Genomic DNA, 26,483 nt, shown 5'->3' with positions numbered 1-26,483 from the left:
AATGAGTCACCCGCCAGACAAACGCTCGCATAAACTGGCCAACATGAGCCATAGCTTGGAGTACTGAATAAAAATAACACCGGATGTTGGAGTTAGAAGCATTCTTTCTCTCATCTTTGGAGATGAAGTTAGGTGAGAAATTGAGCCCAGAAAGTATAAAGCATATCACGGGTGAAGTACAATGCAAACATTATGAACCTATTTTGAAGATGGTCTACAACCCAGTAGCTAGCACTGTGCCATTTTACCACTGAGGAAACTGAGGTTCGGCGTAGCAAGTTAAAGGACTTGCGTAAACCACAAAAGTAGTTCATGGCAAATGAGAATTTGAATCTGAATCCTGTCTGACTCCCAACCTGACTCTTCACCATGCTTGTCGAGGCTGAAGTACTCACCTTAATAACCCTGCATATTCATGGGAGAGCTCCTACAGGTCACCAAGCCCTGCTGTACTGACATCTCAGCCCTCCCTGGGGGTTGGGGCGGGAGGTGGGGGGGGGGGGGGGACACATAAACTGTAGTGCAGCGCATTGGACTATAGATGGAGCTCATTAGCACCACAGTTACCCGCAAAAGCCTCCCTTTCCGGGAAGGAAATGTGGCCTGGGCGTTTTGGGGGCTGGGTGAAAAATGACCAGATTGTCCAGTCTAGGTTTATTTTCCTAGTTGTGAGCCTTTTTATAAGTCCTGATGGGAGTAAATATCTGAGGCCAAAGTTCAAGTGGCTCTAAATAGCTGTCATCAAAGTAAAGCAACGGACTGAGTTTGGCAAGCACCAAACGAAGCTTGAGCTGGTATTCTTTTTTTTTTTTTTTAATTTTTTTTTTCAACGTTTATTTATTTTTGGGACAGAGAGAGACAGAGCATGAACGGGGGAGGGGCAGAGAGAGAGGGAGACACAGAATCGGAAACAGGCTCCAAGCTCTGAGCCGTCAGCCCAGAGCCCGACACGGGGCTCGAACTCACGGACCGCGAGATCGTGACCTGGCTGAAGTCGGACGCTTAACCGACTGCGCCACCCAGGCGCCCCGAGCTGGTATTCTTAAACCCGATTTCAGTTATGATGCAATTCCCATCAGGATTTTAAATATTTCTGAGGCCAGAGAAAAATAACAGAAAGATACACTGAAACACTCAGAGTGTCCCCGAGTCCACATTACCATTTATTTCGACTATTTCAAATTCTAGAAAAGCTCTCACCTGTGGCCCATACTAGATTGGCTAACGAAAATCACAACCCTTACAGCCAACCCCCCCCCCCGCCACAGGTCTGCTCGTGGAAGAGCCATGAAGTAAGAGGGGAGACCCATAGGGTACCAGTGGGTATTAGAAGCTAGCATCCCAGCCTGGAAGAAGAGGAAGAGGGCATCGACACCTGGGGTGCCAAATGTGTCTGAGGAAGAGAAAATGATCCAAGGGGAAAGGGAGAAGGGGGAGAGGCAGCGAGTGCAGATCAAAGCAATATGGTACCATGGACAACCATCCCTGGTCCGCTTGTCCAGCTGCTACCTTAGCAGCTCTGCCGGGTGCAAAGCACCATGACAGCTGTCCTTTAAGGTGTTAGCACAGAAGAGGGACAAGAGACATAATCTAGTACTACCTTCTTCCCTAAACTAAACCTTTATTGAGTCATGACTTCCAAAAACAAGACATTTGGAGGAACCATTCAACTCCCTCATCTCCTGCTTTGCCTGGTATTCATTGGTGCCCAGATGATATCCACAACCACCAGATGCTTTCAAAGTACCCAAGCTGGGCAAAAGTTCCAAAGCGAAGCAAAGTAGACCGGAATGGTTCCTGCCAGAAAGACGTTTACCTTCACCAAAAATGTCATCCTCTTCCTCGCCTGGGAGCTCCTCGGGGTCCAGATACTGCATCTTGGAGAGGGCGGCAGTCAGCGGGTGACGGCAGGTGTGCAGCCAGGACCGTTCCCACCACCACAGTGCGCAGGGGCAATTTCCTCTCTGAGGGTTGCAGAAGCCCTCAGGGAAGGCAGCTTCCGCATCTGCCCTCCGAAAGCAGCTTCATTCATATGAATAGGCTCCCTGAGCCTTTCCAAGCCTGCATGCCAGGTGGGGTAATTCTCACCCCCCCCACCCCCCCCAGAAGAAAGAACTTCTTTTGGAAGGGGGCTGCAGATCCGGTTGGGTCTGAACACAGATAGAACTTAAAGGCTGAGCGCAATGGATTCCTTCAGAGCGACAACTTTCATATTTTCTTAAGGAGGAAGGTGAGCTTTCAACTTTCGTACTTATGAATTTGAACACAATGGGTCGTGTTGAAAGAGACGGGGTTCACGTTTCTCATATCTTGGTTTTGCTTCAGTGACAATTTATCTGAAAGCAAAACCCGCTGCGCTGCACCAAAGAGGCACCTGCAGGGACGCAGCCTCGGTTTCACTCCGAAGAAGTTGCCTTTTTCCTTTTTGCAAACCTCTTGCCTTTGGGGCTGAGAAACTCTGTAATGTTCCAGCCAAGCTCAGCACACATCTGGGCTCTTAGCGGCTCAATTCAATCTATGGTCAAGCAACAGAGAACTAGTTTGGGTCGAATGACTTCCATTTCACCCTATTTACCCAGCCTGCGTCTTCAGACTTTATTGCTAAAGAAGAAAGAAGAAAATGTGACTCAAAAGGGCAGCTCCTCCCAGAGGCAGGAGTAACCAGTGTGCTTTCACAAGAGTGTGGGGGCGGGGGCTGGCATCACCATATGGAACCCCCCAAAGTGTGCTACGTTCTCCATGGCTATTCAAACACCAACCTGAGTGATGCTGCAATTTCATGGTGGGGGGGGGGGGGTTGCCAGAGCTCTCCATCGTGTTGCAAGACCTCACAGATGGTCAGAAGCCCAGAAAATGCAAACAGAGATAATGGTGAGGAGTTGGTAGCCCCCAGTGTTTACTTCCAGCAACTTTATTTCCCGAGTAGGGTTTTAAAACAAATAAATAAATAGATAAAATTTCAAAGTTTATTTATTTTGAGAGAGAGGCAGGGAGCGCGAGTGGGGGAGGGGCAGAGAGCAAGGGAGGGAGAGGATCCCAAGCAGGCCCAGCACTGTCAGCGCACAGCCCAACCCGGGGCTCGATCCCATGAACCGTGAGATTGTGACCTGAGCCGAAACCAAGAGTCAGTCGCTCAACTGACCGAACCACCCAGGCGCCCCAAGAATATATTTTTGATAGACTTTATTTTTTTAGAGCAGCTTTAGTTTCACAGCAAAATCGAGAGGCAGTAACAATTTTCCCATATGCACCCTGCCCCCCCACATCCACACCCTCCCCCACTGCCACCCCCCACCGTCATCCCCAGCATCCACCGTCAGAGAGGGACATTTGTTACGACTGGTGCATCTACACGGCACGTCATGATCACTCAGAGTTCGGAGTTTACCTTCGGGTTCACTCTTGGTATTGTACACTCTGTGGATTTTGACAAATGTTTAACGACATGAATCCACCATTATAGTATCATCCAAAGTAGTTTCGCTGCCCCCCAAATCCTCTGTGCTCTGCCTGTTCAGGCATCCCTCCCACCTACCTCCTGGCAACCACTAATCTTAAAATACTGTCTCCCAAGCTCTGCCTTTTCCAGAATGTCATATAGTTGGACTTACACAGAATAGAGACTTTTCAGACTGCTGTCTTTTGCTTAGTGATATGCATTTAAATTTCTTCTATGTCTTTTCATGGCTTGGTAGGTCATTTCTTTTTTTTTTTTTAATTTTATTTTTTATTTAAAAAAATTTACATCCAAATTAGTTAGCATCTAGTGCAACAATGATTTCAGGAGTAGATTCCTTAATGGTCCATTACCCATTTAGCCCATCCCCCCTCCCACAACCCCTCCAGCAACCCTCAGTTTGTTCTCCATATTTATAAGTCTCGTCTGTTTTGTCCCCCTCCCTGTTTTTATATTATTTTTGTTTCCCTTCCCTTGTGTTCATCTGTTTTGTCTCTTAAAGTCCTCATATGAGTGAAGTCCTATGACTTTTGTCTTTCTTTGCCTAATTTCACTTCGCATAATACCCTCCAGTTCCATCCACGTAGTTGCAAATGGCAAGATTTCATTCTTTCTGATTGCCGAGTAATACTCCATTGTGTATGTATGTGTATGTGTATATATATATATATATATATATATATATATATATATACCACATCTTCTTTATCCATTCATCCATCGATGGACATTTGGGCTCTTTCCATACTTTGGCTATTGTTGCTAGTGCTGCTATAAACACGGGGGTGCATGTGTCCCTTTAAAACAGCACACCTGTATCCGTGGATAAATGCCTAGTAGTGTAATTGCTGGGTCGTAGGGTAGTTCTGTTTTTAGTTTTTTGAGGAACCTCCAGACTGTTTTCCAGAGCGGCTGCACCAGTTTGCATTCCCACCAACAATGCAAAAGAGATCCTCTTTCTCCGCATCCTCAACAACATCTGTTGTTGCCTGAGTTGTTAATGTTAGCCATTCTGAGAGGTGCGAGGTGGTCTCTTATGGTGGTTTTGATTTGTATTTCCCTGATGATGAGTGACGTTGAGCATTTTCTCCTGTGTCAGTTGGCCATCTGGATGTCTTCCTAATAGGTCATTTCTTTTTAACACCGAATAATATTCCACGGTCTGTACGTACCACAGTTTCTCCACCCATTCCCCCACTGAAGGACACTTCTGTTGCTTCCGGTTTTGGCAATTACAGATAAAACTGCTATGGGGGCGCCTGGGTGGCGCAGTCAGTTAAGCGTCCGACTTCAGCCAGGTCACGATCTCGCGGTCCGTGAGTTCGAGCCCGCGTTGGGCTCTGGGCTGATGGCTCGGAGCCTGGAGCCTGTTTCCGATTCTGTGTCTCCCTCTCTCTCTGCCCCTCCCCCGTTCATGCTCTGTCTCTCTCTGTCCCAAAAATAAATAAATGTTGAAAAAAAAAAAAAAACTGCTATGAACACCCCCGTGCAGGCATTTGCCTGGACACAAGTTTTCAACTCCACTGAGTAAAGACCCAGAAACGCAGTTGCTGGGCTGTGGGGTAAGAATATGTTAAGCTTTGCAGGGAGCCTCCAGACTGTCTTCCCAAGGGGCTGTGCCATTTTATCCTCCCACCAGCGATGAAGGAATGTCCTGTGGTTTCACATCCTCATCAGCATTTGGTATTGACAGTGGTCTAGGTTTTGGCCACGCTCGTAGATGCGTGCTGGTTTTTCGCTGAGTTACTGAGTGCTTTTGAAGAGACTGCTGGCGCCCGCTGCAAGCTAAGAACCTGTCTCCTCCTCTATTCACTGCGCCTTTGAAAGGACACCGGCTTCTCCCAGCAGAAAGTGTGTGAATTGGGGCTGGAAGAGTCCAGCCACAAGGAAATGTAACCAAACTCAAGGGGTTTGCCAATTGGGGTGCATTAAATCGAACACAACCCGAGGAAACGTTGAAAGCAAAGAACTTTCTATTCCTTGTTACAAGTGAGGAGAGAGAGGGGTAGCTCTCAAAACCCTGACTCCCCCTGGGGTGAGTGGGGGGACGCTTCCTCAGTGGGGGCTGGGGCGGGAGCCGGCACGTGTGTTAAGGAACTTAGGCATATTCGATTACCTAGGTGCTAGGGCTCAGTTGTACAAGCCTAACGTGTCAACATGCTGGTGCACACTTGGCATGTTGAAAAAGTGGCAGAAAACCCCGCCCACAGAAGGAGATCTTCACGTTACAATGAGCTAAAGGTAAGCTCAGGACAACGCAGGGGGGCTTGGGCACAAGTCCTCAGCTCCAAAGGCGCTCCCCCTGGCTCACATGAGGGACTATCAGGTGTCTCACTGGAGGGAAATGCAGGTTCGGCCAAACACAGCGCATTCCTTACCGGCTTTTGTCCCTGCCCCCCTCCCTCCCTCCGCTGGTGGCTTCCAGCTCCCCATCCGAGTACCTCTGCGTTGCATCCCAGCTCACGGAGGGTCAGTGAGGAAGGGCTACTGACGCCCCTGCGGCCGTCTGGTTGCTGAGGGGTTCCCAGAGAGAGCACACAGCTCGGGGGCTGCTGGAACCTTCCATCGCCCTCAACCAGGGCTGGGGCCGTCCCAAGGGGAGGTTCTGGAACTATGTGAATGTTTGGGGGTGCATGATGACTGCAGGTCTTACTGGTATTTAATGCCTTGGTACTCTTCCTGCAACGTGTGGGACGGTGGCTCCAGAGGAGGAACTTCCAGCCCCAGTGCCAAGAGTGCCCCTTCCCCACATGAGAGACACGGAGGGGAGGGACCTTGGGGGGGGGGCTCAGTCAATCCTCTGCCTGCCTTCCGCTCAGGTCATGATCTCATGGTTTGTGGGTTCAAGCCCCGGGTCGGGCTCTGTGCTGACATCTCAGAGCCTGGAGCCTGCTTCGGATTCTGTGTCTCCCTCCCTCTCTCTCTGACCCTCCCCAGCTCATGCTCCGTCTCTCAAAAATAAACATACATTAAAAAAATTAAAAAAAAATTAAAAAAAGAAAGAAATCCCGAAGGGCAGACAGCCGGAGCCGATGCCTTCTTTGTCTCTCCTTCATTTCCCTCCTTTCTGGCCCTTCTGCCATCAACCCCCACCCAGATTCCCACTCAAATGACTTTTCTGGTCAAGGGTTGTGCTGAATTAACCTAAATTAAATTAACAAAAAACGGACCTGAATTGTTAAGATGCTGCAGCCACTATGGGACACAGTATGGAGATTCTTCAAACAATTAAAAACGGAACTACCATATGACCCATCAATCCCAATTCTGGGTATATGCCCAGAAGAATCGAAAACAGGATCTTGAACGGATCCTTGCTCTGCCATGTCGGCCACAGCATTATTCACGATAGTCAAGATGTGGAAGCGAGCGAAACGCTCACTCACAGACGAATGAATAGAGGAAGTGACATATGTATATATATTCATATATATGTATCACATATCTTCGTGTATCTCACATATATGAATATTACTCAGCCTAACAAAAGAAAGAAGTCCTGTCACATGCGACCACATTGTATGAACCTCGAGGACATGATGCTACGTGAAAAAAGCCAATCACAAAAAGACAGATACTGCGTGATTCCCCAAGTAGTCAAATTCATAGAAATGGAAAGAAGGGTGGTTGCCAAGGCCCGGGGCAGGAGGAAACGGGAGGTTTGATGGGTATAGAGTTCAGTCCCGCAAAATGGAGAAGTTCCAGATCTGCTGCACAACAACGCGTTTACAGTCAACGGTGCTGTAACACACACTTACGGCTTATTAGGAGGGTGAATTTAGGGTACTTGGTTTTTTCCCACACACAGGCAAAATGGGCCCAATTGCAGGAGATCTGGGTTCGGACTAGCTGGGAGGAAGGGCGGGCTATCAGTTTTGAACGTTACTGTGTTTCTTACCCATCGTCTCCATGCCCTTTACCCTTCACAGCCCTGTGAGGGGGATGCCGTTAGTTCATTTTACAGATGAAGCCGTGGGACTCTGAGAGCTTAAGTAACTTTCTGAAAAGCACGTAGCGGGTGAGGGGCAGATGTGACCAGCTCCAGAGCTCACTCCGTTACCTCTGGTCTAAACAGCTTTGAGGATGATCTGGGTCACCACAGCCTCCCATTAGCGCTTGGGGTTACCACACTAGGGACCCCCAGTCATTCCACATCAGCATGATCTCTCTAGGCCTATTTGCTCATGTATAAATGGGGAAAATAACATCTTCTGGCGATGGGCTTAATTGTGTCCCCCGGGCCCTCCGGAAATTCATATGTTGAAGCCCTAACCCCAGGGCCTCAGAATGTGACCTTGTTTGGAACTAGGGTCATTGCAGATGTAATTGGTTAAGGGGAGGTCATACTTCAATAGGGTGGGGCCTTAATTCCAATATGAATCGTCCTTATAAAAAAGGGGGATTTGCACAGAAACAGGCACACAGAGAGGACACCACGTGAAGATGAAGGCAGGGATTTAAAAGCCAAGGAATACCAAAGATGGCCAGCAAACCACCAGAAGCTATGGAAGAGCATGGGACAGATTCCCCTCGCCCCCCCTCAGAAGGAACCGGCCCTGTGGACACCTTGACCTTAGACTTCTAGCCTCTAGAACCGTGAGACAACAAATTCTGGTTATTTAAGGCACCTAGTTTGGGGTCCTTTGTAATGGCAGCCTTAACAACCTAAGACACTTCCTCATTTGGCTTGTTCTGAGGATTAAATAGGATAATTCATGTAAAGGAGCTGACACAGTACGTGGCCCACCATTCACACCCAATCATAATTATCCAGCTTAGATCTCTCACGGGGCAGCTTGGAGCCATTTCTCTGGCAGAAGCCTCAGTGGGGGTAGAGAATGAATGGTCACCGTGCTCAGTATGAAATCTCTACAGCCCTTGGTAAGTTCTGCCGAAGCCTCAGTGGGGGTAGAGAATGAATGGTCACCGTGCTCAGTATGAAATCTCTACAGCCCTTGGTAAGTTCCCCTCAGTTTTGTCTTCTCCAATTTAGATACTCTAAAAACAGCTACTAGTCTCAAAGAACAAACCACGGATGCCACCAAGAACACCTTGAAACCAAGGAATATAGAAAACATGGTCCTTGCTCTTAGAGAGATAATGCACACACGTGTGATGTATTAGCCCAGCTGGAAAACTAATGAACTACAGGGGCAAACATCAATACGGATACATTTCAAAAACACAATGTTGACGGGAAAACCCCATAAGAACATAAATAGTACGATTATATTTACGTAAATGCCAAAAAATGGGCAAAAGGAAAAACCACGTAACAGCTAACACTGCTCCGGTGACAGCCACAGTTCTAAGTCCATTGATTCACTGAATTCTCGCACCAACTCTGTGAAATTGGTATTATCTTCATTTTACCGTAAGGCCCCAGAAGTAAAGCAACCCACCCAAGGTCATGCATCCTGTGGTGGAGCTGAGTTCTAACCCAAGCCCTCGTCTCACCCTCACTCGCCATGTAACATAGTCTCTCATCTGTGTAAAACGTAAGGGACGGCTGAGCCACCCACAGCTCCCAACGGTAGACGCTCCAGACCTTCCCTTATGTGGCTCCACTCCTCCTGTTTGCCCTCCCAACTTAGGACACATCCATTCGCCTTTCAGAGCTTGATCTAAGGGCTACCACCTCCATGAAGCCTTCCCTGATATCTCCAGGTGGAAATGCTTGTCTTGATCCCTTGGTCCACCCATTTATTGATGTGCCTATGTCACCACTGCCCTTCCCTCCGCAAGACAAAGCCTATGTCTTCGTAAACTTTGTATCTCCAGTCTCCTAGGGTATTACCAGGAAGAAAGTCATTGATCGATAAGCATTTTTAAAATGAGTAATAATGATGAAGTGAAAGGCAGAAAGCTCTAAGGTGAACTGAATACGAGGGCAAAAATTCTTACTTGGGAAGTCACCCTAGAATCTACAGGGGAGGAAAAAAAAACACCCTTTCCCCTATCCTTTTAGGTCTTTAACTGGGACCTGTGAATTAAACTGACGAAAGACAGATTAGCAATAGAAAGAGCGTACAAATTTTATTAACATTTCTATGTGCACAGGGGCTTCATGGAAAGGAAGGGAAAATCACAGAGAAGTGGTAACACTTGGTCTATATATCATTTTAACAAGGAGCAGTAAGTTGTGGGTCAGTGACGAGACAAAGGAAAAAGGGAAGGTGTGGTCTCCTAGGGGTGGTAAGTTGGGGGAGGGTGACCAGGAAATGTGTGATCGATCGATAAGGGTTGTTTAATAACATTTGTCATGCACACTCTTCATTGTCTCCAGCGATAAAAGTGGTCTTCAGTGATGAAGAGTCCTTCTCTCTCTTATGGAAGAGACCAGACCTTTGCAAAGAGGGATGTGTGCCCTATATTTAGGCAGGAAGGGAGAGGGCAGAGAGTTCTCCTGTGTCTGCTGTTTCTCAACTGCCATCAGCTAAAAATAATCCTAATGCCAACGTGGCATATTTTTGGGTGGCCTATTCTGAGCCTCTTCAAATCCGTACTAGAATAGAAAGACTAAGACTAGAGAATCTCAGTGCTCACAGCTAGGCAGTCAGGGAGGGAGAGTTTACAGGGTGTAGGTTGCAGGGAGTGGTTTGACTAGATAGTAAGAGGTGAGTCTGGAACAATAACCAAAGGACCTTGCTTTCAGTGTCGGAGGCAAACAGCTCTGATCAATGCATTTGGGGTAGAGAACAAAGTAAGCATGAGCCGGTACGAAGCAACTATTTCGTGTAAAGACTGTTTGTGACAATCCGGGTTATGTGTAACAATGGAACCTCGTCAAGGTCAAAAGTGCAGGAACTTGGCAAAGCTTTTTTTTTTTTTACGACTCTAAACAGTTGGTGCCCCCTTTGTGCTATACGGGGTGTTCGAAGTTCAAAGACATGCAAGTCCTTGTCCTTGCTTTGAGGAACTTTACTCACCTGTGGTCATCCATCCATCCTTCCCTTCACGGAGTCATTCATCCACTCATCCATTTGAAACATAGTCACGAATGCCTACTCTCTGTCTGGCACGGTGGGAAACATTTAAATAAATGTATAAGTGACTGTGCATGTGTTATGCTGAACATGTGGAAACCAACACAATACAGTAAAACTTGGATTGCGAGTAACTTATTCTGCGAGTGTTCCACAAGATGAGCAAACATTTCTGATAAATTTTTAACTTGATAAACGAGCAATGTCTTGCAATATGAGTTGTACATAATGCAAGGCATCATATGATCACAACTGACCCAATGGTTCTTGAGATTTGCTGGGATATACAAGTGCTTTAGATCACAAGTGTGTTTCTGGAACGAATTACACTTGCAAACCAAGGTTGTACTGTATTATTATTTTGTGGCATGAGAATTTGGTTTATATAATGATCAGCTGTTTACTTATTAAACAATTTTTTTAATGTTTATTTGAGACAGAGAGCACATGTGCATGCACATGAGCAGGGGAGGAAGAGGGAGAGAGGGAGAGAGGGAGAGAGGGAGAGAGGGAGAGAGGGAGAGAGAGAGAAATTCCAAGCAAGCTCCAGGCTCTGAACCGTCAGCACAGAGCTTGATGATGGGGCTCAAATTCACAAACCGCGAGATCATGACCTGAGCTCAAGTCGGACACTTAACCAACTGAGCCACCCAGGCGCCTCTATTTATTAATTTTAAACATTTTTTCAGGGCTTGCTCTTGTGAAAAAGACACTTGCACCTGTGAAGAAGCGCTTTAAGGCAGAAGCCATACTGGTGGGAAAATGTCACCATCCAACGCGAGCTTTCCTTCCAATAGAGAATGAGTATCACAGTCTTTTCTCTGTACCTACTTCTGGAGAGTTTCCCAGTCTCTCTAGAGCATGTTTTTGATGTTCAGATACAAAAACCGCAGAGCAGGGAAAAGAATCTGAAATAATTAGGGGCAAAATGTTCTCCTTTCAGAAACAGAAAGGAGAACAAAGTAGGAGAGAGGAATTGAAACTGTGGAAGGGCTGGAATCAAGAAAGAAAAAGGTGAAGAAAACCACAGAGCCAGAAATCATCTTATCTTTGGGTACCCCTGCCTGTAAAAATGCACATGAAATGTGTCTAACCGCACAGGGCCGTGACCGAGGAGCTGAGACTAAAGGAACACAGTTTCTAACGATACTCATGTTTTCACGTTGCCAAGAGGAGGTGCCCACCTCGTGCGATGACAGCCCAGACGCTCTGGAGCCTTCCGGCACGAACTCCCCGGTTTGGGGTGTATCTCTCGGCCGAAGGAGCACACTCGGGGTCACTTGTGGGGGGTGCTGGGGAAGCCTCCAGAACAGGCTGACCAAAGCCTGGATGGTCCTCTTTCGTAGGACTGAAGACAGTGAGGATAACTGCCCGGTGAAGGCATCTGCTCACTCTGCTCTGGAAGGAGGGAGGAGAGCCCAGCAAAAGCACTCTCTGTGGCCAGACTCACACAGACTACGGCTCGTGCGCGTATAGCCTTGGGCTTTGGGTATGACTCCCAGGAGTGGTTAGTCTGCGGCTAGTGACTTTTAAAAATGGCATGAAGGGCACTGGGTCTGGGATCTGACAGAACTGAGTTTCAATCCTGGCTTTGCTACTACTACCAGCCCTCTAACTGAAGTTATTGAATCCGACTGTGAAATGGAACAGTAATCTGGAGTTCAGCCCTCTCTCCTCAAGCTGCCCCCAGTGAAAACACAGTCTTCATCAATACTTTGTGCTAACTATACAAACACGACTGTAAGACTCGGTCCCTGGCCTGTACCCTCTGGCTCAACCAGAATATAATCCCGAGGGCTCTCCAGCATAGAAAACTTTTGACGCCACTGGATAATAACATTTACCTCCCAGGGTTGTGGTGACACGAATTGAGATGGGAATCCCTCTCTGGGGCTCTGCCACCCACTTTAGGAGAGTAACCAGAGATCACTGTGCAGTGTGCCCTCCTCCCCCTTTCTAACCTCAGGACCACTTTCTTGGTATGGGAGCCGTGGAAAGTTGCACAAGTGGTCAGGAAAAGAAACTCTGAGAGGGCAGAGAGAACCAGTCCTTTGCGTCTGTGGGAAATTTAGGGGGGCTTTTTTTTCAACTTTTTTTTTTAGATTTATTTTTGGGACAGAGAGAGACAGAGCATGAACGGGGGAGGGGCAGAGAGAGAGGGAGACACAGAATCGGAAACAGGCTCCAGGCTCTGAGCCATCAGCCCAGAGCCTGACGCGGGGCTCGAACTCACGGACCGCGAGATCGTGACCTGGCTGAAGCCGGACACTTAACCGACTGCGCCACCCAGGCACCCGTAGGGGGGCTTTTAAGGGAGGTTGTAATACTCCCTCCCAGACTGTGACTCCAGACCCAGAAGGGCATTTCTGTCCACAGAAGGGAGGCCAGATGAGGAAGCGTGACTTTCCGAATTTTGAAAGCAAGGTACACCTCTCACCATCCTAAATGTTATGACGAGAGGTTGCCCTGTGGTTCATAAATCACCGGGTGCCAACTCCAGGGAGAATATGAAATATTGTTGTTGAAAACATGAATGACACTAAATGATGGGTACTCAGTCCTTCAGCAGGTCACAGTTTTTCCAGCTATTTCCAGAAAATTGAAAGAGGATCTCGTTGAGTTGTTACAGGTAGATTAATAAGCACGACTTTTGATGGTAAGTCACTATGAGATTTTTGGCACATGATTAAGAAAGGTCTGAGAGAAAAATGTGGTGGGGTAAGGACCTTCAGAATTCAAAAAAACCCTCTCTTCACTGAAAGCAAAAAGGAACACCAGAAAAACTGCTGATTGTCAGCTATTTCGGGACTCTGGAACATTTATTCAAGAAAAACAATGAAATTTTCATAAGAACAATGAGTTTTGTGGCATTTTAACTTGTGCTATTCCCACCTCATCCCCAGCTCTGTGGTAGCCTTGAAAACCAAGAGTCTGCAATCACAGTGAAAACAGACTGGCAGTCATTGGAGTGGTTGGAGAATGGGGCTGGAGTTTCTTCAAGGCCCCAATCCCAGAAATGTCATGATTTGACCCATCTTGACCCCATCGACAAAGCTGTCTTTATTTAACCTGACTCAGAGTTGCCCAGTGTGAACACCTTTCCACTAGCTAGACCTGCTTGTTGAAAACAATCAGAGGCCACTGCTAAGCAATGAAGCTGCCTGATGTGGTGATAAGAAGAGCAGGGGATAATTGGTAAACCAAAATCTTAAATAGGAGAAGCTGGGGGGCAGCTGGGTGGCTCAGTCGGAAAAGCGTCTGACTCTTGATCTCAGCTCAGGTCATGATCTCACAGTTTGTGAGATCGAGCCCCACATCGGGCTCTGTGCTGACAGCATGGAGCCTGCTTGGGATTCTCTCTCACCCTCTCTCTCTGCCCCTCCTTTGCTCTGGTCTCTCTCTCTCTCAAAATAAATAAATAAACTTAAAAAAAAAAAAAGGGAAAAGCCAGGGGAAAAATGGTCTTAGGGGGCTTTGGAAAGTTCTGACATATTTCTGAGAAGCTAGAAGGCCAAACATGTTTATGGCTGTGTGCATGCCCCGGGCTGTGCACATGCTTACAGAAGACGCCTGATTGGGCTATGAATTCTCACCACTGGCTAATCTTGAGGTTCTGTGGAAGCAGGAAGTAAAGGATAAGGCAGGGTTGTAAAGTACCTAGCTAAATGTGGAAGGTATGTCCCAGCTTATACATGGAGCCCCTTGGCAAAAACTAAGACTTAGTTCCAAGCATTTAAGATATCTCTGTCCAACATCAGCTGACCACTGTGCGACTAAGCAGAGATCTCAGTGGCTGCGCGTGACAGAGATTGTAGGCTTTACAGAGCAAGTCCAGAAGAATCACTAAACAGCAACAACAAAAGCCCTAGGGAGGTGGGAGAATCTGATTTCCACACTTCCCACATGTATTATTTCAACTGTCCAGTTTTCAGCAAACAGTTTTGAGATGTGTGAAGAAGAAATTATGGCCCACACACAGAAAACAAGATAAAACACAACCAGTCAATAAAAACTGCCCCTGAAGAAGCCTAGATGTTGGTCTTACTGGGACAAAGACTTTAAGTTATCTATTTAGAATATGCTCAAAGAATGAAAGGAAACTAAATGTAAGAACAATGTCTCAACAATGTAGAACATCAACAAGAAGGTAAAAACTACCAGAAGAAATCAAAAATACTAACTTGAAAAGATATATAAACCCCCACGTTCTTTGTAGCATTATTCACAATAGCCAAGATATGGAAACAAAGTGTTCATCAGTGGATTAATAAAGACATTGTAGGAAATCTTTGTGTCTGTCTGTATACCTATCTACCTACCTACCTATCATGTAATATTAGTCATGAAAAAGAATGAAATATTGCCATTTGTGACAACATAGATGGACCTTGAGGGCATCATGCTAAGTGAAATAAGTCAGACTGAGAAAGATGAAAATCGCATGATCTCTCTTATATGTGGAATCTAAACAAACAAACAAACAAACAAACAAAGATCATAGATACAGAGAACATACTGGTTACCAGAGTGGAGGGTGAGGGCTATTAGAAATGGGTTTAAGGGGCACCTGGGTGACTCAGTCGGTTCAGCATCTGATTTCAACTAAGGTCTTGATCTCAAGTTCGTGGGCTTGAGCCCCGCATGGGGCTCTCTGCTATCAATAGAGAGCCCGCTTTGGATCTTCTGTCCCCCCCTTCTCTGCCCCTTCCCTGCTCACATGCACACACACACTCTCTCTCTGTAAAATAAACACTTAAAAAAATAAATGGGTTTAAAAAGAAAGTCAGAAATTACAAAATAAAGAACCAAATAGAAATCCTGGAGATGAAACATATAGTGTAACTGAAATGAAAAATTCACTGGAGATGCTCAACATCAGATTTGACCAGGTAGAAAAAATAATCGGCAAACTTGAAGGAGATCAGCAGAATGACAGAAAGGAAAAAAAGCGTAAGGAAAAATGATCAGAGCCTCATAGAACTTGGGGTACCACCGAGCATACCAATGTATATATAACAGGGCCCTCCGAAGAAGAGAGAAAAAGAAGCAGAAAGAATATTTGAAAAAGTACTGGCCAAAAAGTTCCCAGATGTGATGTGAAGCATCAATCTATACCTTGAAAAAACTCCGCAAACTCCACATACATAAGGTTAAAGATATCACACTTAAACACATCATCAAACTGTCAAAAGCCAGAATCAAGGGACAGTCTGAAAGCAGAAAGACATGACTCACCACATACAAGGGAGCCTCTATAAGGCCAACAGGTGAGTTTCTCATTAGAAACCACAGAGGGCAGAAAACAGATAAAATATTTAAAGTTCTGAAACAACAACCAAATATCAACCAAGAATTCTATATCCGGAAAAACTATCCTTCAAGGATGAAGGAGAAATGGATATGTTTCCAGATATACAAAAGCTAAGGAATTTCACTTATACAAGAAATATAGTATAGACCTGCCTCTTAAGACCTGCTAAAGGGAATCTTTCAGGTTGAAATGAATGGACATGAGGCAGTCACTTGAAGCGTTACCATCAAGAATGTATGTATGTGTGTATACATGTATACATGTATATATACATGTGTATATACATGTATACATGTATATATACACACATATATACACACATATATACATATATATATACACACACATATATGTGTGTGTATATGTGTATGTGTGTACACACACACATATATATATATTGTTATGATCAATTGGTACTAATGAATGCAATAATTCTATCCAGACAAAAATTTTAATGCTGAAAACCACTTAGTCACAGGAAAATGATACATACATATGCATATTTTCTTCTAAAGAGAATTGTGATAAAATAACAGAACAAGACTTCCGAGTATAAAAATACATTACAAGAAAGGCAATTGTCCCACACTTGGGCTGAAGTAAAACCTCGTGGTGTGGTGGGATCAGCATCACCTTCTGGGATGCGTCTAGCATTTCTAATAAAATACGTCATCAATTTTCTGATAGATTTTAAAGAAATAAGGGTCCATCTGAAATACTGATTGATCCTATTTGTCTAACTTACAGTCTTAGAGTGAACCTAATGACCTTACACTAGAAATTGTTAAAAAGCAGAGTCTAATATATTAATGACCAGCTGAATATCTTTTGTTTCTTCTTTTTTTTAATTTTTTTTCAACGTTTTTTATTTATTTTTGGGACAGAGAGAGACAGAGCACGAATGGGGGAGGGGCAGAGAGAGAGGGAGACACAGAATTGGAAACAGGCTCCAGGCTCCGAGCCATCAGCCCAGAGCCCGACACGGGGCTCGAACTCACGGACCGCGAGATCGTGACCTGGCTGAAGTCAGACGCTTAACCGACTGCACCACCCAGGCGCCCCTGTTTCTTCTTTTAAATGTCTTAATAGTTACAGAATAGTTATGGTAGCTCTCTCAGGAATGTTTCTCTTGTGACAAGTATCAAATGAAACTTTGACAATGTATCTGAGAAGTTGCCTTCACGATTAGGATAAAATTTTCTTGAGGTGGAGGAATGGAATAAAAATACGAATCCAGGAGGAAAAGGAAAAATGTAAAACGTTTCCAAACCTCAAAGAATTTGATCATTTAGTTTTTTTATGTGGATGATGGAGATATACATATTTGTATTATATATTACACTCTTTGTAACTTGTAAAACTTATAATAATTTTAGATATGCAAGGGTACATAATTTTCCAAAATTTGTGTTGGTTTTCAAAAACCTAGACAGTTAAAGACCACTGGTACAGACTCCACATTAAATGGCGCAGGACCTCAGCAAGCCCTGTAGGCCAGGCATCAGGATCAGTGACCCTGGAAAAGCATATGGCGGCCGGGGGCCCATGGTGGCTGGGCATTACAGAGGGAAGGTCTGGTAGATCCGTCCCTTTCCATGGACTAACTCTGGGTTGTGACCCCCTTTACCTCCTGACCTGTTTCTTCTTAGCCTCAAAATGTCTTCTTTGTAGAGACAGCAACAGAAACAAGGGTCTGAAATTGGGATTTGTTATGTTCTGATTTTGACCAAATGTTTTTGAAAACCCTTCCCACCGTGGCTTCTCTTTAATATATACATCTCAGTGACTTCTGATTTCAGAGAGGACAGAAAAATAATTTGGGTAAAGAGATCTTTCAATGACTACATTCCAGGAAAAAAAAAAAAAAGAGGAAGGAAGGAAGGAAGGAAAAAAAGGAGGAGGACATGTTACCAATCCATCTATCACAGCCACTAACTCAGGTAACGAGCAGGTGAGCCTTGGTGCCCTGCCCTGGCCAACAGCTCCCTCCCCAGGAATCCCCACGAGTCCTGGACCAATCAAAAGAACAGCTCCTGGCTGGGTTTGCTAACACTGTTGCAGAACAAACTCAGATAAACTTGTTGGCAAGAGAAGCCAATCATTCAAGAGATGAGGACCAGGAAAGGAGAATGGGAGAGATTTCAGGTGGCAGCAGCCAAGGGAGATGACAGGCTCAAGCCTTCATAACCAACCTCTCTGCTTGCAAGATGGACACCTAGAGTTTTATAGGGCGAGGTTGCATGCGTATGTGTGTGGGGCCGGGGGTACGTGCCCGAGAGCAGGCACAGAGCACGGAGTCATGGGTGGGGGTCCGTATGTGTTCAGCGTACGATCATGGGCAGGGAAGGGGACACGTGGGGTGTGGTCTTCTAGGCATTCTGTTGCTATCAGGGCTTTTCTGGTCTGGCCCGGGCGGTTGTCCTGGTCATTGCGAAATATCTTCAGCAATGCCTCGAGAAGGTGTGATAAGAAATAAACACGATGGGTTTTAGTTAGAGTATGAGTTAAGAGTCTTGTCTCTGGTTTTAACTGGCGGGGTCTATAGTTGAGCACAAGGGCTCGTTAACAGGAGACAAGAAAAGAAAGCATGGGGGGTGGGCAGAATATTTCTTTTTTGGAAAGAAAATACGTCCAGATTGCATCTGGGCTTTTTGAGGGGGGGAGGGTTGCTGTTTGTTTTATTTTTGTTTTAAAGTTCCATGGGAGAATATGCAGAGATACTCTTGGATTTGAAATTTCAGCCTTCGCAGGGCACCTGGACGGCTGAGTCAGTTAAGCATCCGAACTTCTGCTCAGGTCACGATCTCACGGTTCATGAGTTCCAACTCCACGTCCGGCTTTGTGCTGACAGCTTGGAGCCCGGAGCCTGGTTCGGATTCTGTGTCTCCTTCTCTCTGCCCCTCCCCCACTCACACTCGGTCTCTGTCTCTCTCTCTCAAAAATAAATACACCTTAAAAAACACTTAAATGCAACGCCTGCGGGTGCATGTAGCCTGGAGGAGGGCTCAGCCTCCTCCTGTCTCAGGCAATTGTGCCTGGGAGCTTGCAGTTATTAGTCAGTGTGCAACTTCCCAAAACAATTTCCGCCCTCAGGTGTGAGCTCAGGTTGCCCTCGGAGAAGCTTTGTTATCACCCCTGGGTCTTGACCTGCAGGCCGGGGTTCCCCTTCCCTGTCATGCTCCGTCTGGTCCCTGTCATCTGATTTCTGTCAGCTGAGAGTGTGAAAAAACAATCTACGGTTTGTTTCACCTCCACACCCGTGTCAGGCCACCCTACAAACATCCTCCTCAAAGCAAGACCTTTCTTTCCCTTTCCTAGAACTCTATCTGCTGTGCGAGCAGGCTGCTCAGTTCCACCCATCCTCTCAGAGACCGCAAACGGAGCTGAACCAGAGAACTGAGACTTATAAACAAGGGTGTAGGCCGGAGAGTGTGGTGGGGTCCGGGGAGGAGGGAAACAAGCCAGAAAAACAAAGCCCTGCAGCTTGAGGTGGAGGTGAGCAGAAAGCAGCCAGGCCTCCAAAAAAATAAGTGTCAAAAAACAAAACTCAGGGGCGCCTAGGGCGGCTCAGTTGGTTAAAGCCTCTGACTTCGGCTCAGGTCATGATCTCGTGGCTCATGGGTTCGAGCCTCACCTCGGGCTCTGTGCTGACAGCTGGGAGCCAGGGGCCTGCTTCGGATTCTGTGTCTCCTCTCCCTCCCCCTCCCCTGCTCGCACTCTGTGTCTGTCTCTCAAAAACAAACAAACATTTAAAAAATTAAAAAAAAAAACACAACAAAACTCAAACCTCATGTAACCGTCATGAGGTTGAAGGCTTTAAAAGTTGTTTCTGCTGATTTTGGAGGCTTGTTCTCTTAGCCAGAGGCACCCGAGTGTTGTAAACCCGAATCCTTACAAGTGCAGTGTTAAGGTGTAGGGGGCAAGGGAGGCGCAAGCCTGTTTCTCTGCCTTGAAGGGTCTCGGTGCTTCTGAGGACACCGCGAGGGTCACATCTTGTGGGATGGGTGGCTCAGGCCAGCTGTCTGGGGGGCTCTCATTTCTGCCAGTGAATAAACAAGCCAATGTGGAGAACACGGGCCAGGGGTAAATGAAGGCAGAAGGCAGGTGCAACCTAAAAGGTCAACTTCCTGTCTTCTCCTATCATGGAAACCTGAGGTGGGGACGGGGCGGGGGTTTTGCTAACAACCCCGAGGGGAAAGAGAGGCCCCCAGACACCAGACGCTAGGTAGCAAGAATTCAGGGGGTAGGATTTTTGCCTCTTCCCTCAGGGAAAGCCCTGGGGTACCCTGGCCCACCCCGCAGAAGGGGTAGCTGTGGGAGAGGTGTTGGAATGACAGGTGAATTATTTTCTTGCAAAATTTCATGAAGAGTTGTATTAGCAAAGTACACAAAAGGGGAGGCGGCAAATGCAGTGTGTGGATCCGATGGAGGGAGGCGGGAGGGGCAGGGGCGGGTAGGCTCTGTCCTCACTCCTTAGCCTAAGTGTGGCTTCATGTAAAACCCACTCAGTCAGCTGCCGGCCACACCCGGTGGTTTGGCTGTTATTTGTAGAAGAGGAGAAATGTCCCCGGTGCTGGTGGGGAACGGGGTGCCGAGCAGAGCACCAGGCACGCCTGGAACAGCTCTGCTCTCACTGGATACTTCCTAAACAAAAAGCTTTTGCAAACGTAGTAACTATTATGATTCTAGATATTACCCGATCATAATAATTCTGTACCAGTTCCTGTCTCACCCAGATAACTCCGAGAGGGGAGGGGGTTGGCGATACATGTCTGAAAAGCAAGATTCTTTCTCCTCTCTTCCTCCCTCCCTCCCTCCTCAGCCCCAGGAAAATCAGGGCCCTGTGTTAGCCATTGCTCACGTCTACGATCTCCTGGTTTACTTTACGATGATAACGTTCAGCCCAGCAAGGGCACATTTCTCCTAAGAAATTTGAGAATGGATGTCACCTGGCCTTCTGAGTTCCTTCCGAGGTAAGGAAGGAAGGTCAGGGTGACCGTCCTCACTTTCTTGATTAGGGAGGAAGAGGGGGTGGGACATTTGTGATGTGGCTGAGTGGCTGCAGCAAGCCGAACGCTCCCCAAGAGCAGGCCAGTCCAGATTGCCAGGCAAGTGCTCCTACGGACCACCGCAGGGCTCCGTATAAATGAAAAGAAAATGTATTCGTGTAAAAACAAAAACAAAACGCCACGGTGCAGATATCCAATGGGCACAGGGGACAGGGCTGGGCCAGGAGGGTTCGCAGCGCTGGGCCTGATTTCTCGGGTCTCTCATTCTCTGTGAACTCGGCAGTCGCCCCGAACACGGTCCAGCCGTACAACTCGAAGCCATAGGATCTAGGCCACGTTTTCTCAGTCTTCAGCCAGCCGGTCCTACTCAACACGGAGCTCCCAGAAGGCAAAGGTCAAGTACCATCTTCTCATATATGTTTCAGGCCTGATGGGAACCAGCGCTCCAGAGACATTTTCTAAATGAATGAGTGACTGAGCCCCGGCCGTGACCTCTCGTCTGTTCGGGGAGTGGAGGCTGTAGGAGATTCCTATCAGCACAGAAATGGGGGAGTGGAACCCGGGAGAGCTGGGTGGTCGCCAGGTCCTTGGGGTGGTAGGAGGTTGGGAACACCCACCCCTTTGCTCCACTGTGACCTTTATCCCAGCTCTGGTTCCTTGCGGGGGGGGGGGGGGAGGAGGAACCGTTATCACACAGGACCTCAGAGTGCTTTTCAGGTCTGGAAGGACTTGTGTCATCTTCCAAGTAGGTGACCCCAGGCCCTGGAGTGAGAGGGACAAATAGATGTTTTCTCATGTAAAGCAATCAGCTAATTCGTGGGTTTCACAGTTGAATAGGTGTCTCTACCGTCATGTGATCTGATGACTACTGGAAGGCTTCTGATTTATTGACACAGATAAGGCTTCCTTCAAAGGATCCCCTTGAAAACTGTTTAGTGAGGGATTCCAAAGCAAGGTGTTTATAACAATAATAAATGTTTCTCCACCACTTTGTCCCAGGTTTGTCTGCTCCTAGTTCTTCTTCCTGATTTCTCTCCTTTTCTAAATTTATTTTTATTATTTTTTAAGTTTATTTATTTATTTTTGAGATGGGGGCAGGGAAAGAGAATCCCAAGCAGGCTCCGTGCTGTCAGCACAGAGCCTGATGAAGGGCTCAAACTCAAGAATGGTGAGATCATGACCTGAGCCAAAATCAAGAGTCGGAGGCTTATCCAACTGAGCCACCCAGGTACCCCTTGCCTCCACTTTTTAATGCACTAAAAGAAAGCTATATAAGAGACCCTTAAGACAGACATTTAAAACCGGTACAAGGGAAATTTCACAGTAGGGGATATTATGAAGATTGGGTGAGAAAAAGTTCAGACCTTGCTTCTTGGATGATTTTCACTGAGCCCTAGTCCACAGAACCCAGGCAGCTTTAGTAGTAATTTTTAGTTCCCCTTTCTTTATGCTTACTGGGATAAGATGGTATCTGGGAACGGAACTTGTGGTAAAGAAAACCTTGCTACAGAAGGACCCCACCCTTGCTTACCTTCCTCTGGAGCCAGTGCGGTATGTAGTGAATGGTAACTGGGGGGCTTCCTGTATTCTGCAGTGGGCATTGCTACACCACTGTCTCCAGTGGAATGAACCAGAATACAAAATGTATGCCTCTTTTGAAATGTGATGAAGCAATACACAATTCAGAAATAGGGTGACCACATTTTCTGTACTATGTTGCACTCTTTTGCACAATGTGTAAGAACACAACGTGAGAAACCTATGAAAGAAGGAAATAGAACAAGTGAGGTTGTTGGCTGGGTAGGTTCTGTAAGGTAAAGGCAGAATACTAAACACTCCACCTAGCCAACATCCTCTTGGCTATTATTCCTGTTTCCAAACCTCTACCACTCTCCCCTCCTCCATTATTGCCCATCATCCATCCATCCATCCATCCTTCCATCCATCCTTCCATCCATTCATCCATCCTTCCATCCATTTGCCATTTATTGGGCACCCTGTCATTCTAGCTGCTGAGAATATAGATATCAGTGCCAAGCCAGTAAAGGTTAAACCACCAGTATTTGCTGACTTTCGTAGTGCAAATACACATACCCCAGCTGATCTCAAGCCACCAACATCATGTCATTGAACACAAAGTGGGGAAGAGATCATCAGAAGCACTCAATTATATGGTGTTTCCAACATACAGCTAAAATGGATGCCAAGAACCTCAAGTACACAGATAATGGTTAAATTGGTCATTAGGAAGTGATGAGTTTTGAGTAGTATTAAGTTTGCTGTCAATATAATTTATTTAATTATACATTTATGGAATTTAACTTCACATAATGGCTGTCTTAACAGTCAGCTCATAGGGGCGCCTGGGTGGCTCAGTCGGTTAAGCGGCCGACTTCAGCTCAGGTCACGATCTCTCGGTCCTTGAGTTCGAGCCCTGCGTCGGGCTCTGTGCTGACAGCTCAGAGCCTGGAGCCTGTTTCAGATTCTGTGTCTCCCTCTCTCTCTGCCCCTCCCCCGTTCATGCTCTGTCTCTCCCTGTCTCAAAAATAAATAAATTAAAAAAAAAAAAAAAGTAAAATGCTAAAAAAAAAAAAAAAAAACAGTCAGCTCATGACCTTTATGAAAATTTAACAGTTGGCTCTTATGAGCAGAAATGACTTGGCTCTAGCATACCACTGGACGGAGAGAAATAACGTATGGTATCTGCTTTACGAAAATGTTTTATCTAGAAAGTGAGAACATATACGTATGAAAGTGAGTAGTAGTCCTTCAGTTGGGGAAATTCTATGCTGGGCATAGAATTAGTGGGGACGTACCGTGAGATCCCCTGAAATAAAACCACCTTTAGGAGAGGGTAGTTACTTGGACTCTATGCCAGCACCAAAGAACACAGAGCAAAGTTGGTTTGAGCACAGCAGGTGGCTCTTTCCAGGTCAATAATAGTTTCTCTCTCAGTCAGCATCCTTAGACTCAAACATCCTGGGACAACTGTCATCCTTGGCAGGGTGTTGACTGCCGAAGGGAAAACTGCACTTAGGAGCTTAACCCTGGACACCCCAGCAGGGCAGGGGAGGGCTGGGGGGAACAGGGACCCCTCAGTGCACAGAATCACACCTGTGGAACTGTGCATGTCTGGGCTTCAACATTGACCTCTCGTGGCAACGAGATGAACGGCATACATTGGATTAATAACATTTTCCAAGTTCCACGATTCCTGGAATCAATAGCAAAACGTATGCCCTTTGGCATGAGAAAACTCCTGAGATATTTAGATAGTTTGGTGGCTGGCAAGAATTTAAGGGAGGTCCTCCGACTGTGGCATATGCGGACTTGAGCAAATAGCAAAAATAAAAGAATTAAGAGTTATGGCCATTTGTATTCTGATTTGCAGAGCAGGTCAGAGGGGATAGAATCTGCCATGTATATGTGTGTGTGTGCTTAGAGAAAAAGAGGTTAGCCGAAATCTTAACAAGTGTTTATCGCCAGATGGTAATGTGTTTGCTTTTTTGCCTTTGTTTTTGGTGCCGACACCTGAGATCTGAGCTAGACGATAAATGTGGAAGGAGGATTCACTTTCATAGATTTGCTTGCATGGTTTCATAATTTCATCTATTTTTTGTCAAAAAATTAACCAATAAATCATATCTGCCAATTGTAAAAAAAAGCAAGTAAGTTTAAAGAAGGAAACAGAAAAATCCAACTGTAATTCCAACAGCGAGAAATGCCTACTGTTAATATTTTGGTGTTTAACCTCTAGACCTTCTGCTACGTGTGATGTATTTCCTTTGCACCTTCTCATCAGCCTTGGGTTAATCTGCCTCCTGACCTATGCTTCTGAGCATGGGGTGGGGGCAGAAGGCTCATAGGTTTTTGTTAATGTTAAATTAGGTTTTTCAACAAAGTAGCCCCTCAGGCAGGCTCAGGCATTTGTTTTTAACCTTTCTCAGCCACTTTTCATTCCCTAAAACTATTTCACAACTTAAACCATCCTCTCTGCTGCTTACCTCCCACTTCAGAGAAAATACAGACCATCATATATGATTTGTTACTTCTGTAGGGGCCAAAGGCAGGCTAACCCAAGATGGGCCACTTTGACATGAACATCATTTTGAGTTAAAAGTAATCCAAACCCAGAAGATTCAGGAAAAACTCTTTATCTCCCCTCAACTGCTTGCTTGTACCAGGACAAGAGCTATTAACAAAGACTCCTCTTTGCCTAAGAAACTTCTCTACATAACAGGGCACCTGTGTTTTCCAAACACTTCCCTTCACCTTCCTCCTAATGGTCTTTCTCCCCTTGGTATCCTCAGACCCCTACCCCTCTCTTCAGTTCATCTAAGCCTCATATTGCCTGACTGCCTTTGGAATTTCATTGTCTGTGTGGATTCCCCACATGTACATACACTATTGAATTTGACTTCTTCCTATTAATCTGTCTCGTGTCAATTTGATTCTTACTCCAGCTAGAGGGACCCTACAGGGCAGAGGAAATTCATCCTCCCCAACACTTCCTTCCCTTCTACCTCTAAATCTGTACCTAACTTTTCTTCCCTCTGTTTTAAATGAAAATCTACCTTTTACCCTGACCAAGTGAATGCTGTTTCTTAAAAAAAAAAAGAAAAAAAGAGGAAATCACAGGTTTTTTTTCTGTCTTCACAGGTAATCACATCCATATTGAAAAATTCAGAAATATAAGACAGCACATGAGGGAGAAAATAAAAGTCACATGTAATTGAAACAAAAAAGACACTCAGTGCTACCATTATAAATTCCTGGGTTTTTTTCCATGCATGATTGTATGTATCTGTACATTAAGTATTCTTTACACAAAGAAATTATTCTGTATATGCTATTTCATGAGTCGCCTTTTCCTCTGATAATAGATCATGAATATTTTTTGCGTGACGGCAAATATTCTTCTACAACGAGACTTTAAAATAATTTTTGAAAGTTAAAAATCTGGGGCACCTGGGTAGCCCAGTCGGTTAAGCATCTGACTTTGGCTCAGGTCATGATCTCGTAGTTTGTGAGTTCAAGCCCCATGTCAGGCTCTGTGCTGACAGCTAGGATCCTGGAGCCTACACTGGATTCTGGGTCTCCCTCTCTCTCTGTTCCTCCCTGGCTTGTGTTCTGTATCTCTCTCTCTCTCTCTCAAAAATAAATAGAGATTAAAAAAAATCACTTCTGTGCGTTTCTTATTTTAAAAGCAGTGTACAATAATTAGAAGATTTGTACAATAATTTGTACAATAATTAGAAGATTTAATTAAAAGGAAGATAAACCTAGATATCTGTAATCCCATCTCTGAGATATGACCAGCTAACAAATTTTATTAAAAAATTTTTTTTTATTTTTTACATTTTTACATTTATTTATTTTTCATAGACAGAGAGAGACAGAGCACAAATGGGGGAGGGGCAGAGAGAGAAGGAGACAGAATCGGAAGCAGGCTCCAGGCTCTGAGCTGTCAGCACGGAGCCGGACGCGGGGCTCAAACTCACAAACCGTGAGATCATGACCTGAGCTGAAGTTGGATACTTAACCAACTGAGCCACCCAGGCGCCCCACATAACTTTACTTAAATCTATCTTATAAAAATAGGTTCATAACCAGCTGACATAATTTTATATAAAAACTGCCTTATAAAAATAGGGTCACCCAGATATCATTCTATGTCATTTTTGATATACAAATATTACCTCATTTAATCCTCATAACAC

The 26,483-nt window shown here is 45.7% G+C and overlaps 1 protein-coding gene across 6 annotated transcripts in view; it reads right to left on the bottom strand.

The window, feature by feature from the left end:
• The window catches only part of RIPOR2 (RHO family interacting cell polarization regulator 2), a 233,390-nt gene that overhangs the window by 118,430 nt on the left and 88,477 nt on the right, over positions 1 to 26,483 (bottom strand). The window contains exon 1 of one of the 6 annotated variants that reach the window (XM_043590685.1): positions 1,817 to 2,025. The exons of the other annotated variants lie outside the window; for them this stretch is intronic. Coding sequence (XP_043446620.1) covers positions 1,817 to 1,877 — 61 coding nt within the window. The 5' untranslated portion in view covers positions 1,878 to 2,025. Of the gene's footprint in view, positions 1 to 1,816; positions 2,026 to 26,483 lie in introns of those variants that run through there. 6 annotated transcript variants of the gene reach the window in all.

Source organism: Prionailurus bengalensis, chromosome B2, assembly GCF_016509475.1.
Source record: "Prionailurus bengalensis isolate Pbe53 chromosome B2, Fcat_Pben_1.1_paternal_pri, whole genome shotgun sequence".
Classification (NCBI taxonomy): Eukaryota; Metazoa; Chordata; class Mammalia; order Carnivora; family Felidae; genus Prionailurus; species Prionailurus bengalensis.
Note: the sequence above shows the minus strand (reverse complement) of the source record. Positions and strands in the feature narration are given on the sequence as shown.